At 39.6% G+C, this 15018-nt stretch overlaps 1 protein-coding gene across 1 annotated transcript in view; it reads left to right on the top strand.

Moving 5' to 3' along the window:
* Positions 1 to 14793, top strand: part of LOC108704545 (gastricsin) — a 34608-nt gene extending 19815 nt beyond the window's left edge. The window contains exon 9 of the mRNA XM_041582002.1: positions 14694 to 14793. Within this exon, the coding sequence (XP_041437936.1) occupies positions 14694 to 14702 (9 nt within the window). The 3' untranslated portion in view covers positions 14703 to 14793. The remainder of the gene's footprint in view (positions 1 to 14693) is intronic.
* Positions 14794 to 15018: the final 225 nt, after the last annotated feature.

Below are 15018 nucleotides of genomic sequence, written 5' to 3'. Positions count from 1 at the left end.
TTAAAGTTACAACATGACTGTTGCTGCCGCTGCTGATGCTACTAATGCCTCATTATTTGGCAAAAGTCTGGTGGGTGTCTATCAAGGCTCCTACTGCTGTTGCTGACACTACTGCTGCATTGTCGGCAATTTTTTTTTGTAGTTGAGGCCTAACATGGTTTCTAAATAGGTTGCTTATAATTTTGCTGCTAAGTTGGCTAATTTCTTCTGGTGGTTGAGGCCTAACATGGCTTCTAAATATGTTTCTTCGAACACTGCCACATTGTTGGCAGTGGCGTAACTAGACCCTTTAGGGCCCTGGTACAGAAATTTACAACTGGGCCCATCTGACATTTAAAGGAGAACTAAACCCTAAAAATGGATATGGCTAAAACTGCCATGTTTTACATAGAGAAATTATTGCACCAGCCTAAAGTTTCAGCTTGTCAATAGCAGCAATGATCCAGGACTTCAAACTTGTCACAGGGGGTCACCATCTTAGAAAGTGTCTGTGACACTCACATGCTCAGTGGGTTCTGAGCAGCTGTTGAGAAGCTAAGCTTATGGGTCGTCACTATTTATCCAGCAGAAAATGAGGTTGGTCTGTAATATAAGCTGATGTTACAGGTTTGCTGATTATTAAATTCTGATGCTAATTGCACTGGTTTCTGTGCTGCCATGTAGTAATTATCTGTATTAATTACTAATCAGCCTTTTATTGTGACATTTCTATTCTATGTGTACTGTATATTGTGAGTGGGTCCCTAAGCTCAGTAAGTGACAGCAGCACAGAGCATGTGCAGTGAATCAGCAGAAAAGAAGATGGGGAGCTACAGGGGCATCTTTGGAGACACAGATCTTTACTGCTAAAGGGCTGTGGTTGCCTTGGGCTGGTACAGAAGCCCAAAACCTCATGTACAACATTTCTAGCTACTACTTTAGTTTAACATTTCTTGTCCTTTAATACAATGATGCAGAAACTGATGTTAATGTGTTAGGAATCTTAGATAGGGGTAGGGACTGATGGGTATGTGATAGGGCCCTTGAGTGTAAGCTAAATACGCAGGGATTGATGTGGATGTGAATGTGATAGGGACCTTAGCTTGTAGATTGTTGGAGAGAGAGAAATTTATTTGCACACATTTTATACACACACTGGTACTTAATCAGCTTTAAGAATTGCATTCCATTTAATCAACTTGTAATACATTAATAGGTTAAAAATTCATGTTACACTTCATTAAAAATAAAAAACATAAATAAAAAAACAATTCAGCGAGCATTTAATTTTTTTAATCAATTTTTAATTCATTCATTGTAAGCACTCCACCACCCCCATCACAGTAAAATAATTCATAGCTTAACTAGGGGTAGAGAGATAGAGATGGGCATTAAGATTTAAAAAAAAGTAGGGCAGCAAACTTAGTGGGGAAGTTAAGAGACCATAGGGGTTAAATGTAAAATGAAATGAAAGAAGTTGTTGGAGGACACCCAGGGTTACACAATACATGTGGGTTATGCGGGGGTCGTTCACCTTTAAATTAAAGTATGATTTAGAGAGGGATATTCTGAGACAATTTGCAGTTGGTTTAAATTTTTTAATATTTGTGATTTTTGACTTTAGCTTTTTATTCAGCAGCTCTGCAATTTGTAATGTCAGAAGTCTGGTTGCTAAGGTCCAAATTACCCTAGCAACCATGCTACCATTGATTTGAATAAGAGACTGGACTATGAATAGGAGAGGCCTGAATAGAAAGAAGAGTAATAAAAAGTAGCAATAACAATACATTTGTAGCCTTACAGAGCATTTGTTTTTTAGATGGGGTCAGTGACCCCCATTTGAAAGGTGGAAACAGTCAGAAGAAGGCAAATAATTCAAAGTCTATATAAAAAATAAATAATGAAGGCCAATTGAAAAGTTGGTATGAATTAGCCATGCTATAATATACTAAATGTTAACCACCGCTTTAAGGCCCACATATTCCATGAACCCCCCCCCCCAAATGTTTGCTCACCAGCACTGTTGTAGGAGTCAGGCAGATCAAATCTTCCATGGAGAGAACTGTCAGAGGAGAAAATAAGAAGGCAGCAATATCAGGCCCAGTGGCCAAACTTGACCAGCGGATCGGATTTATAACAGGCAGCCACAGCCCCGATTCACCCACCGCACCAGTAATCCACAGCATTCTTCCTCCATGACGCTGATCTCTGATTCCCCCACGTGAAGGAGTCGGACGCCGGCCAGTCATTGACATCAGGTGGAGTAGTGTAGCAGCAGCGCAGCAGCATGGGGCCCACTAAGTACAGCGGGGGCCCATAACTGTGGGAGCGGACAATGCGCGCAAAAACCAGACAGCAGCTCAAAAAGTGCTGACAGTATCTGGTCATGGGGGGCGGGGCCCAATCGGGCATGCAGCAGGGCTCGGCGGGGCCCTATCGGGGATGCAGCAGGGCTCAGCGGGGCCCCATTGGGGGTGCAGGGGCTCGGCGGGCCCTGGCGCCGTTGCACCCTTCGCACCCCTGGTAGTTCCGCCACTGATTGTTGGCTAATTTCTTCTGGTTGAGGCCTAACATGGCTTCTAAAAATGTTTCTTCAAATACTGCCACATTGTTGGCTAATTTCTTCTGGTGGTTGAGGCCTAACATGGTTTCTAAAAATGTTTCTTCGAACACTGCCACATTGTTGGCTAATTTCTTCTGGTGGTTGAGGCCTAACATGGTTTCTAAAAATGTTTCTTCGAATACTGCCACATTGTTGGATAATTTCTTTTGGTGGTTGAGGCCTAACATGGCTTCTAAATATGTTTCTTCGAACACTGCCACATTGTTGGCTAATTTCTTCTGGTTGAGGCCTAACATGGCTTCTAAAAATGTTTCTTCAAATACTGCCACATTGTTGGCTAATTTCTTCTGGTGGTTGAGGCCTAACATGGCTTCTAAATATGTTTCTTCGAACACTGCCACATTGTTGGCTAATTTCTTCTGGTTGAGGCCTAACATGGCTTCTAAAAATGTTTCTTCAAATACTGCCACATTGTTGGCTAATTTCTTCTGGTGGTTGAGGCCTAACATGGTTTCTAAAAATGTTTCTTCAAACACTGCCACATTGTTGGCTAATTTCTTCTGGTGGTTGAGGCCTAACATGGTTTCTAAAAATATTTCTTCGAATACTGCCACATTGTTGGCTAATTTCTTTTGGTGGTTGAGGCCTAACATGTCTTCTAAATAGGTTGCTTATAATTTTGCCGCTAAGTTGGCTAATTTCTTCTGGTGGTTGAGGCCTAACATGGTTTCTAAAAATGTTTCTTCGAACACTGCCACATTGTTGGCTAATTTCTTCTGGTGGTTGAGGCCTAACATAGTTTCTAAAAATGTTTCTTCGAATACTGCCACATTGTTGGCTAATTTCTTTTGGTGGTTGAGGCCTAACATGGCTTCTAAATATGTTTCTTCGAACACTGCCACATTGTTGGCTAATTTCTTCTGGTTGAGGCCTAACATGGCTTCTAAAAATGTTTCTTCAAATACTGCCACATTGTTGGCTAATTTCTTCTGGTGGTTGAGGCCTAACATGGCTTCTAAATATGTTTCTTCGAACACTGCCACATTCTTGGCTAATTTCTTCTGGTTGAGGCCTAACATGCCTTCTAAAAATGTTTCTTCAAATACTGCCACATTGTTGGCTAATTTCTTCTGGTGGTTGAGGCCTAACATGGTTTCTAAAAATGTTTCTTCAAACACTGCCACATTGTTGGCTAATTTCTTCTGGTGGTTGAGGCCTAACATGGTTTCTAAAAATATTTCTTCGAATACTGCCACATTGTTGGCTAATTTCTTTTGGTGGTTGAGGCCTAACATGGCTTCTAAATAGGTTGCTTATAATTTTGCCGCTAAGTTGGCTAATTTCTTCTGGTGGTTGAGGCCTAACATGGTTTCTAAAAATGTTTCTTCGAACACTGCCACATTGTTGGCTAATTTCTTCTGGTGGTTGAGGCCTAACATGGTTTCTAAAAATGTTTCTTCGAACACTGCCACATTGTTGGCTAATTTCTTCTGGTGGTTGAGGCCTAACATGGTTTCTAAAAATGTTTCTTCGAACACTGCCACATTGTTGGCTAATTTCTTCTGGTGGTTGAGGCCTAACATGGTTTCTAAAAATGTTTCTTCGAATACTGCCACATTGTTGGCTAATTTCTTTTGGTGGTTGAGGCCTAACATGGCTTCTAAATATGTTTCTTCGAACACTGCCACATTGTTGGCTAATTTCTTCTGGTTGAGGCCTAACATGGCTTCTAAAAATGTTTCTTCAAATACTGCCACATTGTTGGCTAATTTCTTCTGGTGGTTGAGGCCTAACATGGCTTCTAAATATGTTTCTTCGAACACTGCCACATTGTTGGCTAATTTCTTCTGGTTGAGGCCTAACATGGCTTCTAAAAATGTTTCTTCAAATACTGCCACATTGTTGGCTAATTTCTTCTGGTGGTTGAGGCCTAACATGGTTTCTAAAAATGTTTCTTCAAACACTGCCACATTGTTGGCTAATTTCTTCTGGTGGTTGAGGCCTAACATGGTTTCTAAAAATATTTCTTCGAATACTGCCACATTGTTGGCTAATTTCTTTTGGTGGTTGAGGCCTAACATGGCTTCTAAATAGGTTGCTTATAATTTTGCCGCTAAGTTGGCTAATTTCTTCTGGTGGTTGAGGCCTAACATGGTTTCTAAAAATGTTTCTTCGAACACTGCCACATTGTTGGCTAATTTCTTCTGGTGGTTGAGGCCTAACATGGTTTCTAAAAATGTTTCTTCAAATACCGCCACATTGTTGGCTAATTTCTTCTGGTGGTTGAGGCCTAACATGGCTTCTAAATATGTTTCTTCGAACACTGCCACATTGTTGGCTAATTTCTTCTGGTTGAGGCCTAACATGGCTTCTAAAAATGTTTCTTCAAATACTGCCACATTGTTGGCTAATTTCTTCTGGTGGTTGAGGCCTAACATGGCTTCTAAATATGTTTCTTCGAACACTGCCACATTGTTGGCTAATTTCTTCTGGTTGAGGCCTAACATGGCTTCTAAATATGTTTCTTCGAACACTGCCACATTGTTGGCTAATTTCTTCTGGTTGAGGCCTAACATGGCTTCTAAAAATGTTTCTTCAAATACTGCCACATTGTTGGCTAATTTCTTCTGGTGGTTGAGGCCTAACATGGTTTCTAAAAATGTTTCTTCAAACACTGCCACATTGTTGGCTAATTTCTTCTGGTGGTTGAGGCCTAACATGACTTCTAAAAATGTTTCTTCGAATACTGCCACATTGTTGGCTAATTTCTTTTGGTGGTTGAGGCCTAACATGGCTTCTAAATATGTTTCTTCGAACACTGCCACATTGTTGGCTAATTTCTTCTGGTTGAGGCCTAACATGGCTTCTAAAAATGTTTCTTCAAATACTGCCACATTGTTGGCTAATTTCTTCTGGTGGTTGAGGCCTAACATGGTTTCTAAAAATGTTTCTTCAAACACTGCCACATTGTTGGCTAATTTCTTCTGGTGGTTGAGGCCTAACATGGTTTCTAAAAATATTTCTTTGAATACTGCCACATTGTTGGCTAATTTCTTTTGGTGGTTGAGGCCTAACATGGCTTCTAAATAGGTTGCTTATAATTTTGCCGCTAAGTTGGCTAATTTCTTCTGGTGGTTGAGGCCTAACATGGTTTCTAAAAATGTTTCTTCGAACACTGCCACATTGTTGGCTAATTTCTTCTGGTGGTTGAGGCCTAACATGGTTTCTAAAAATGTTTCTTCGAATACTGCCACATTGTTGGCTAATTTCTTTTGGTGGTTGAGGCCTAACATGGCTTCTAAATATGTTTCTTCGAACACTGCCACATTGTTGGCTAATTTCTTTGGGTTGAGGCCTAACATGGCTTCTAAAAATGTTTCTTCAAATACTGCCACATTGTTGGCTAATTTCTTCTGGTGGTTGAGGCCTAACATGGCTTCTAAATATGTTTCTTCGAACACTGCCACATTGTTGGCTAATTTCTTCTGGTTGAGGCCTAACATGGCTTCTAAAAATGTTTCTTCAAATACTGCCACATTGTTGGCTAATTTCTTCTGGTGGTTGAGGCCTAACATGGTTTCTAAAAATGTTTCTTCGAATACTGCCACATTGTTGGCTAATTTCTTTTGGTGGTTGAGGCCTAACATGGCTTCTAAATATGTTTCTTCGAACACTGCCACATTGTTGGCTAATTTCTTCTGGTTGAGGCCTAACATGGCTTCTAAAAATGTTTCTTCAAATACTGCCACTTTGTTGGCTAATTTCTTCTGGTGGTTGAGGCCTAACATGGCTTCTAAATATGTTTCTTCGAACACTGCCACATTGTTGGCTAATTTCTTCTGGTTGAGGCCTAACATGGCTTCTAAAAATGTTTCTTCGAATACTGCCACATTGTTGGCTAAATTCTTTTGGTGGTTGAGGCCTAACATGGCTTCTAAATAGGTTGCTTATAATTTTGCCGCTAAGTTGGCTAATTTCTTCTGGTGGTTGAGGCCCAACATGGTTTCTAAAAATGTTTCTTCGAACACTGCCACATTGTTGGCTAATTTCTTCTGGTTGAGGCCTAACATGGCTTCTAAAAATGTTTCTTCAAATACTGCCACATTGTTGGCTAATTTCTTCTGGTGGTTGAGGCCTAACATGGCTTCTAAAAATGTTTCTTCAAATACTGCCACATTGTTAGCTAATTTCTTCTGGTGGTTGAGGCCTAACATGGCTTCTAAATATGTTTCTTCGAACACTGCCACATTGTTGGCTAATTTCTTCTGGTTGAGGCCTAACATGGCTTCTAAAAATGTTTCTTCAAATACTGCCACATTCTTGGCTAATTTCTTCTGGTGGTTGAGGCCTAACATGGTTTCTAAAAATGTTTCTTCGAACACTGCCACATTGTTGGCTAATTTCTTCTGGTGGTTGAGGCCTAACATGGTTTCTAAAAATGTTTCTTCAAATACCGCCACATTGTTGGCTAATTTCTTCTGGTGGTTGAGGCCTAACATGGCTTCTAAATATGTTTCTTCGAACACTGCCACATTGTTGGCTAATTTCTTCTGGTTGAGGCCTAACATGGCTTCTAAAAATGTTTCTTCAAATACTGCCACATTGTTGGCTAATTTCTTCTGGTGGTTGAGGCCTAACATGGTTTCTAAAAATGTTTCTTCGAATACTGCCACATTGTTGGCTAATTTCTTTTGGTGGTTGAGGCCTAACATGGCTTCTAAATATGTTTCTTCGAACACTGCCACATTGTTGGCTAATTTCTTCTGGTTGAGGCCTAACATGGCTTCTAAAAATGTTTCTTCAAATACTGCCACATTTTTAGAAACCATGTTAGGCCTCAACCACCAGAAGAAATTAGCCAACAATGTGGCAGTATTTGAAGAAACATTTTTAGAAGCCATGTTAGGCCTCAACCAGAAGAAATTAGCCAACAATGTGGCAGTGTTCGAAGAAACATATTTAGAAGCCATGTTGAGGTCTAACATGGCTTCTAAATATGTTTCTTCGAACACTGCCACATTGTTGGCTAATTTCTTCTGGTTGAGGCCTAACATGGCTTCTAAAAATGTTTCTTCAAATACTGCCACATTGTTGGCTAATTTCTTCTGGTGGTTGAGGCCTAACATGGTTTCTAAAAATGTTTCTTCGAATACTGCCACATTGTTGGCTAATTTCTTTTGGTGGTTGAGGCCTAACATGGCTTCTAAATATGTTTCTTCGAACACTGCCACATTGTTGGCTAATTTCTTCTGGTTGAGGCCTAACATGGCTTCTAAAAATGTTTCTTCAAATACTGCCACATTGTTGGCTAATTTCTTCTGGTGGTTGAGGCCTAACAATGTGGCAGTGTTCGAAGAAACATATTTAGAAGCCATGTTGAGGTCTAACATGGCTTCTAAATATGTTTCCTCGAACACTGCCACATTGTTGGCTAATTTCTTCTGGTTGAGGCCTAACATGGCTTCTAAAAATGTTTCTTCAAATACTGCCACATTGTTGGCTAATTTCTTCTGGTGGTTGAGGCCTAACATGGTTTCTAAAAATGTTTCTTCGAATACTGCCACATTGTTGGCTAATTTCTTTTGGTGGTTGAGGCCTAACATGGCTTCTAAATATGTTTCTTCGAACACTGCCACATTGTTGGCTAATTTCTTCTGGTTGAGGCCTAACATGGCTTCTAAAAATGTTTCTTCAAATACTGCCACATTGTTGGCTAATTTCTTCTGGTGGTTGAGGCCTAACATGGCTTCTAAATATGTTTCTTCGAACACTGCCACATTGTTGGCTAATTTCTTTGGGTTGAGGCCTAACATGGCTTCTAAAAATGTTCCTTCGAATACTGCCACATTGTTGGCTAATTTCTTCTGGAGGTTGAGGCCTAACATGGCTTCTAATTATGTTGCTTCTATTTTTGCTGCTTAGTGGGCTAATTTCTTCGGGTTGAGGCCTGCCTCATTTAATTCTTCTGGCTCTAGTACAATTGATTACAACAATGCTTGCTGCTTGGTTGTCAAATGTATTCACACTATTATTACCCCTGAAACGACTGCGGCCAAAAGTCCTGTGCCTCAGTCATTATTCTTTCATTTGAAATGATAGGAGTGCTCTAAAAATGTATACAGGGAGGGCATGTGTGTGTAGCAGTAACTGAGTGAAACATAGGTGCGAAATTCCGAATTGCTCTTCCCATTGATTTCAAAGCAAAACATGGCATATATACATTTCTCACTGTGTACAAAGCTTAAAAGTAAGGGAAATGTTTTAATGGTAGCCCCAAAGCCATGTCTGGTCTGGGAGTCAAAATAGGCCCTGGCATTCAAATTACACAGAGGCCCAAACAGGCCCCAACCATCAGCCCAGTAAATTTGACTGGAAACCAACCAACCTGGCAACCCTGGGTGACGCAAACATAGCCATAAACTCTACTTAAATTCATGCTGTAAGCAATAATTTAGATGGAATTTGTCCTCTATGAATGCTTTTGTCCTTGAGTTAAATAAACGAGACAACACAGTTTGCTTAATGGAAAGAGGAATTTCATTCCTAGATGATGTCCATCTTAAATCCCACTTTAAGCTGCATCTGCTATTTTGCAACTTTCAACTTCACAAGCAGTCTTGTCCCAGTTTGCTGTCCATAACCTTCAAAGAGAACACACGCCATCCTTTGTTTCCAAACACTTTACACAACGTATTCATAGATCCAGTGCAAAGCCCTTAAAGGGGTGGTTCACCTTTAAGGTAACTTTTAGTATGCAATAGTATGGCAAATTCTAAGCAACTTTTAATTTGGTTTTAATTATTTGCCTTTTTCTTCTAAGTTCTGACTCTTTGCAGCTTTTAAATGTGGGTCAATGAGTTGACCCCAACTTAAAAGCAAATACTATGTCAGGCTACAAATGTATTGTTAGTCATTGCTACTTTTTTCCATTTGGGCCTCTCCTATTCATATTCCAGTCTCTTATTTAAATCAATGCATGATTGCTAGGGGAATAATGTTACTTCTAATAGTGCCTAATTACCAAATATAGTGTGACTTAATATAATTTACTTAAAAAAATCAATGTATTTGAGTGTTACAGTAGTCAATTTAACAATTTCGGCACCGTCGCGACGAGATTCTGCGCCGCGTGACGAGATTCGGCGCGCGTCATAGCAAAATTATGTTTGCGCATGCGCGCGCGCAGTCAAAAACGGGCGTCGCCACTATAAATAGCCCCGCCCGTGCTTACAGTTGTAGGAGTGCATTTTGAAAATGGCAGGACCTGGCATGATGAATAGAGACCAGCTACGGTACTTTGTCAGGTACCTGCACCAGGAGGGATACGACAATATCCCTCCTGGTGTGAGAGGCATCCAGGCGCTCCGGCGGAGCATAATGGAGAGGCTGAGGCGCAGGCTGCGGAGGGAGTTCCGCTTGCGCTTAAGCCTAAGGGAGCTCCAGAGAATCTGGAGTGATCTCAAAAGACGCCACAGCACATTTGTGGAAGAGCTGCGCGTGGAGGTTGAAGGTAGAGTTATTTAAAAAGAAAACATCTTATAATGATTTGCTATTTTACAGCAAAAATGTATTTAAGTGAATACTGTAATTAGGATTGGAACAGTTGACTTTGACTGACTGACATAATTGCATTACATAGTATTTCAGAATCATTACAATTACATGATGTAAATATAAGGTTCATTCACATAAACATATGGTTTATTCATTTTTATCTGAGATACAAAGCATCCAGATACTATCTGCTCAGATTTATTAGTTGTACTTGTGTTAGTAATCTACTATTAGATATATAAAGTACAGATGGTACTTTTTGGTTAAACAGTGATATAGAGTAGTAGTAGATACCATTACCAGTTGACCAGAGGTAATGTAAAAAAATCCACAAACGTTAAAAGTTTAAGAAACTTGCAAAATGGGAGCCATTTTTTTCAAGATAGGAGTCCTCTAACAATGCAGGGCATGTGTGTAGCAGTATACTAAGTGAAATGCTGCATATCTTTTACTCTGCCTGTAGCCCCACCCACCACATCATTTGCCAATCACAAAGCAGGAAATATGCTAAAACTATGATTTTAACAGGATCTACATTAGTGCTGGAATCTGAAACCTCTTTAAGATCTATTTTTCTATTTGCAGATGGACTCCTAGTGTGATTTCTAGTTACGCCACTGGGAGCCTGTTTGTTACCATAAAAAATATACTATAAAACCTGATTTAACCTGCTTTGGGTTCTGAGTAGTCTTTTATTACAGAGGTCGACTAGGTTTCCTTCCCCTTTAAGCATACTCCTATCTTATTCTTTATAATGGATTAAAGTGCATCTGTGTTTTAAATTTCCAATGCATGGGCTACATTTAGTGGCATATTTATTATGTACACCACATAATAAATGGCTGGATAATTTGCCACACATCACCAGGCTTCGCCGTGTAAAAAAAACAGCGTACTTTTACATGCCTTTTTTGTTATAGTGACTTCTGCTTGTACTTACTTACAAAGGTCTTATCAAAGGTCCATTAACAATGGCAAATCACATGGCACAATGGTAAATTCATGGTAAATTCACCATTGATTTTACACCGCTTTTTAAACTTTTTCTCAGAATTTCGTTTTACACAAATCAACTGGACTTTGTGTGTTTTTCTTGAAGATGTTTCACTAGTCATCCAACTGACTTTCTCAATTCAGAATGACTTATAAATAAGATTTTACTAGCATAATGCTGCTCCAATCAGCATAATCTGTTTATTATATTCAGCAAGGATGTCATGAAGTTAGGTGTTGATTGTATTAGCATGATTATGCCCGAAAGATCACAACAAGTCCAGTCGATTTGACTTATTTCTACAGACATGCTATGACCTGGGTGAATGAAAATCTTCCCAAACATATTCGTTTTACACAGCATAATAAATATGTCGCTCTTTTTCATAAACATGTCAAATCTCCAAAATCAAAAGATTTTTTGTAGACAAATATAAAATGCAGCAAACAATAGTTGCTGAAAAGCCATTAAGACTGCATCTACTGTAACAAGACTGGCCAAATTTCTTTAAACCTCATCACTAGAAGCGTAGTGCAGTTGCACCAAGGAGCACATTACCTTGGGGCCCCCCAGACACTGCATTGCGATTGATTTTTTTCATGTGCTTCCATGTTTGGAAAGGGGGTGGGCGGTGCTAGTTAAAGTACTGCACGAGATATATCTTACACAAAAAATTCAGCATGCTATTCAAGACAGATGCCCTTTAACCTATGGCTTAGGCCTGATAAATGCTGTTTATAGCAGGACCCATAAGGACAGTCAAAGCTTCTCTCATAATAGAAAATAGTCATTAAAACATGGAATATGAATACATTTTTGGATCACAAATACTTCAATGTAGTTTGGGTCCCCTGAAATAAAGGTTATGAAACACTGTACTAAACCTTAACAAATCCACTTTGCCTACTTCTGCTGCTGATACAAAAAATTGAGCCTTTCCACCACACTGAAATTACATTGCTGACCTAAGTCATCACTGGTGCAGCCGTTTCCTTTCCAAAATCACATTAGAATTGTGTGCAGACAATGAGTTTCAAGCAATTGTAGTATAAATACATGTGTGTCTGGAAGGTTCAACTTCTAGTAAGTCAATATCATGGCATAACCTATGCAATTAATAAAATTCCACTCAGTGAAAGTGCTGTTGAAAATGTAGGGAATGGATACAATGAAATTTGCAAGTCACTGAATATCCCTTACAGTACAGTCAAACCATTTATTAAGAAATGGAACAGTTGTAAATCTGTCAAACACAGGTCGTCCACCAAAAGTTATTATGTAAGAAGGAGGCTATTCTTAGTCACACACTTCAATGACTAAGATTGGAGAGTGTCATAAAAATTGCTTGTCTCTCTTACCTTCAAACCTTCTTGTAACATGCTAGAATTCTGGAATGCTTTACTCAGTAGCCAGGCCTGGGTGCGGTCGCACCTGTTGCTCCCCTAGTAGTTACACCACTGGACAATGCAGGTGGTGGTGGATTGATAAATAGTTTCTACTTGGGTTGCACGACTCTACTATACGGGAATTGGTCTTAACCCCAGAACCATTCATGAAAGATTCGGCTGAATACAGAACCAAATCCGAATCCTTATTTGCCTATGCAAATTAGGGACTGGAAGGGAAAAAGTGTAAAAAACATTTTTACTTTCTTGTTTTGTGACAAACAGTTATGTGATTTCCCTTCCCACCCATAATTTGGGCGAATCCTGCTGAAAAAGTCAGAATCCTGGCCGAATCCCAAACCAAATCCTGGAATTGGTGCATCTATAGTTTCATACAGTCAAATACAAGAGTCCTCTGCACTCAACCCATTATCAATATATTTAAGACAGCGACATTTTGCACATACTGCTACAAAAAAATGCCTCGGTGCTCACGGTTCACCTTTGGCTCATATGATATTAATAAGATCACATTAGTACACCAAGAACACAGCAACTAAATTCTATAGAATCAAGAATTCATAAAATGAATGGAAATGTGTTATATAATGCAGAACAACACTGAGATGAAAGGGGCGGCAGTCAACAAATGGAAGGCACGTTTAGCAATGTTAGTTGATTTATGGTTCAAAATTGCTGTTGTTGGTCCCTATAATATCTAGTTAGGCAGTAATCATTGAATCACTTTAGAATTAGTATCTTGCCCAAGCCATTATATGACTTGGAGCTATTCTATCATAAGAGTGATAGAAATCTATAGTGGCTTAGAAATAAGTTGATATAGTAACTTGTCGAGTTAATTAAAATAAGTTTTGTTTGATTTTCCTTGTCACTTATGACTTTTCTGACACACCTTGTAACCCAGAGATAGGGTAACACTAAGGACAGATAAAAATAAAGTGTTAATGGGATAGCTTTATAAGGGGAAGGCTCATAATGTATGGGATGGTCTTGTTTTTATAAAAGCCAACACTGATTTCATTACACCCTTGGTTGGTCATTACTTTGTACACAATGAAGTGGATCATTTTTATTTGAATTTATGTCCACCATTCAGAGGGGCTGATGAGGTGAGTCTAAAATGTACTGCAGGCTGAGCAGTTGATTTTAGCTGAAATTTGAGTGGAAAACATAATGTCAATAAAAAATAAATAATTTCTCAGAATAACAAGTTCCCCTAGAACAGTGGTTCCTAAACTATGGGACATTACCTTTAGACACTCCAGCAGACATGTGAACATCCATGACAGGTGCAGAAGTTAGAGCTCAAGGAGGGCAGGGGACACATTGCAAACTTGACTAGTATGTATACTGGGGTGTAGATTCTAACCTTGCCAAAGGAATGAGCAGGAGCACTAAGGACAGTGAAAGCATGCTTCATAGTGCACTTGTGTCAAGGGTCTGGCTGTGCTCCACAGCTTTTAAAGAAAAGAGAGAAAGAAAATCATGCCAGAATACCTTTTATTTCGGTTTATAACACATTGAGTGACAATATTGGTAAAATTATTAGAAAACATTGGGGTATCTTAAAAACCAATTTGGGAGAAATCCCTGCTTTTCAGAATCCACCTGTCATGTCATATAAAAAGGCCCGCACTACAGGCTCCATGTTAGTTAAGGCAGACATGGGTTCAGGGAAAGAGAACAGACAGACAGTGCTGCGTCCGGTAAAGAAGGGCACATTTGCCTGTTGCTCGTGTAATTGCTGTAGCTACATACAAAAGGGAGAGGTTATTCACCAACCGAGAAGTGGTATTCCTATCTCTGGCCACCATTCATGTACTACTACATTCGTGGTTTATGCCATAAAGTGCCCTTGTGGCTTAGTTTATGTGGGTCAAACCTCACGTATGGCCAGAGATAGGATTAGGGAGCAGAAATCAGCCATAAAATGTAAAAGGATGGACCAGCCGGTCGCCAAACATTTTATGGAAGTGGGGCATACGGTATTACAACTAAAATTCCAGGTTTTGGATGCTGTCCCGAAGTTGGGAAGAGGAGGCAATAGGGTCAAAAAACTGTTGTATAAAGAGGCATGGTGGATTAGAAAATTGGACACCCTAGCACCGAATGGGCTTAATCTGGAATATGATCTATCTCCTGTTTTTAGATAATTTATAATATTTTAATATTGTTTTAATGTTCTCCTTTTTTACAGTCTATCTGAGGATACATTTTGCTACTTTCTCTGAAATGGGACTACTAATTGACATATTGTCAGATAAGTGAAACAATGTTTTGTATTTTTGTTACTTTGGTGCAGCCCCACTAGAGGGTGCTATGATAACAGTGTATAAAAAGGAGAATCTGTATAATGATATGCTAGCTTGACAAAGAGCCGTGCGAGGCTCGAAACCTTGCTATGCTGCCCTGCTGTGTGTAAATAAAGGCAATTTTTACTCAATCCTGGAGTGCTGTCCATCTCTTCTCTGATTCCTGTGGCTCAGTGTGGAAGGACACTGCGGGAGGTGCACCCAATCAAC

The sequence above is a fragment of the Xenopus laevis genome, chromosome 2L (genome assembly GCF_017654675.1).
Source record: "Xenopus laevis strain J_2021 chromosome 2L, Xenopus_laevis_v10.1, whole genome shotgun sequence".
Classification (NCBI taxonomy): domain Eukaryota; kingdom Metazoa; phylum Chordata; class Amphibia; order Anura; family Pipidae; genus Xenopus; species Xenopus laevis.
Note: the sequence above shows the minus strand (reverse complement) of the source record. Positions and strands in the feature narration are given on the sequence as shown.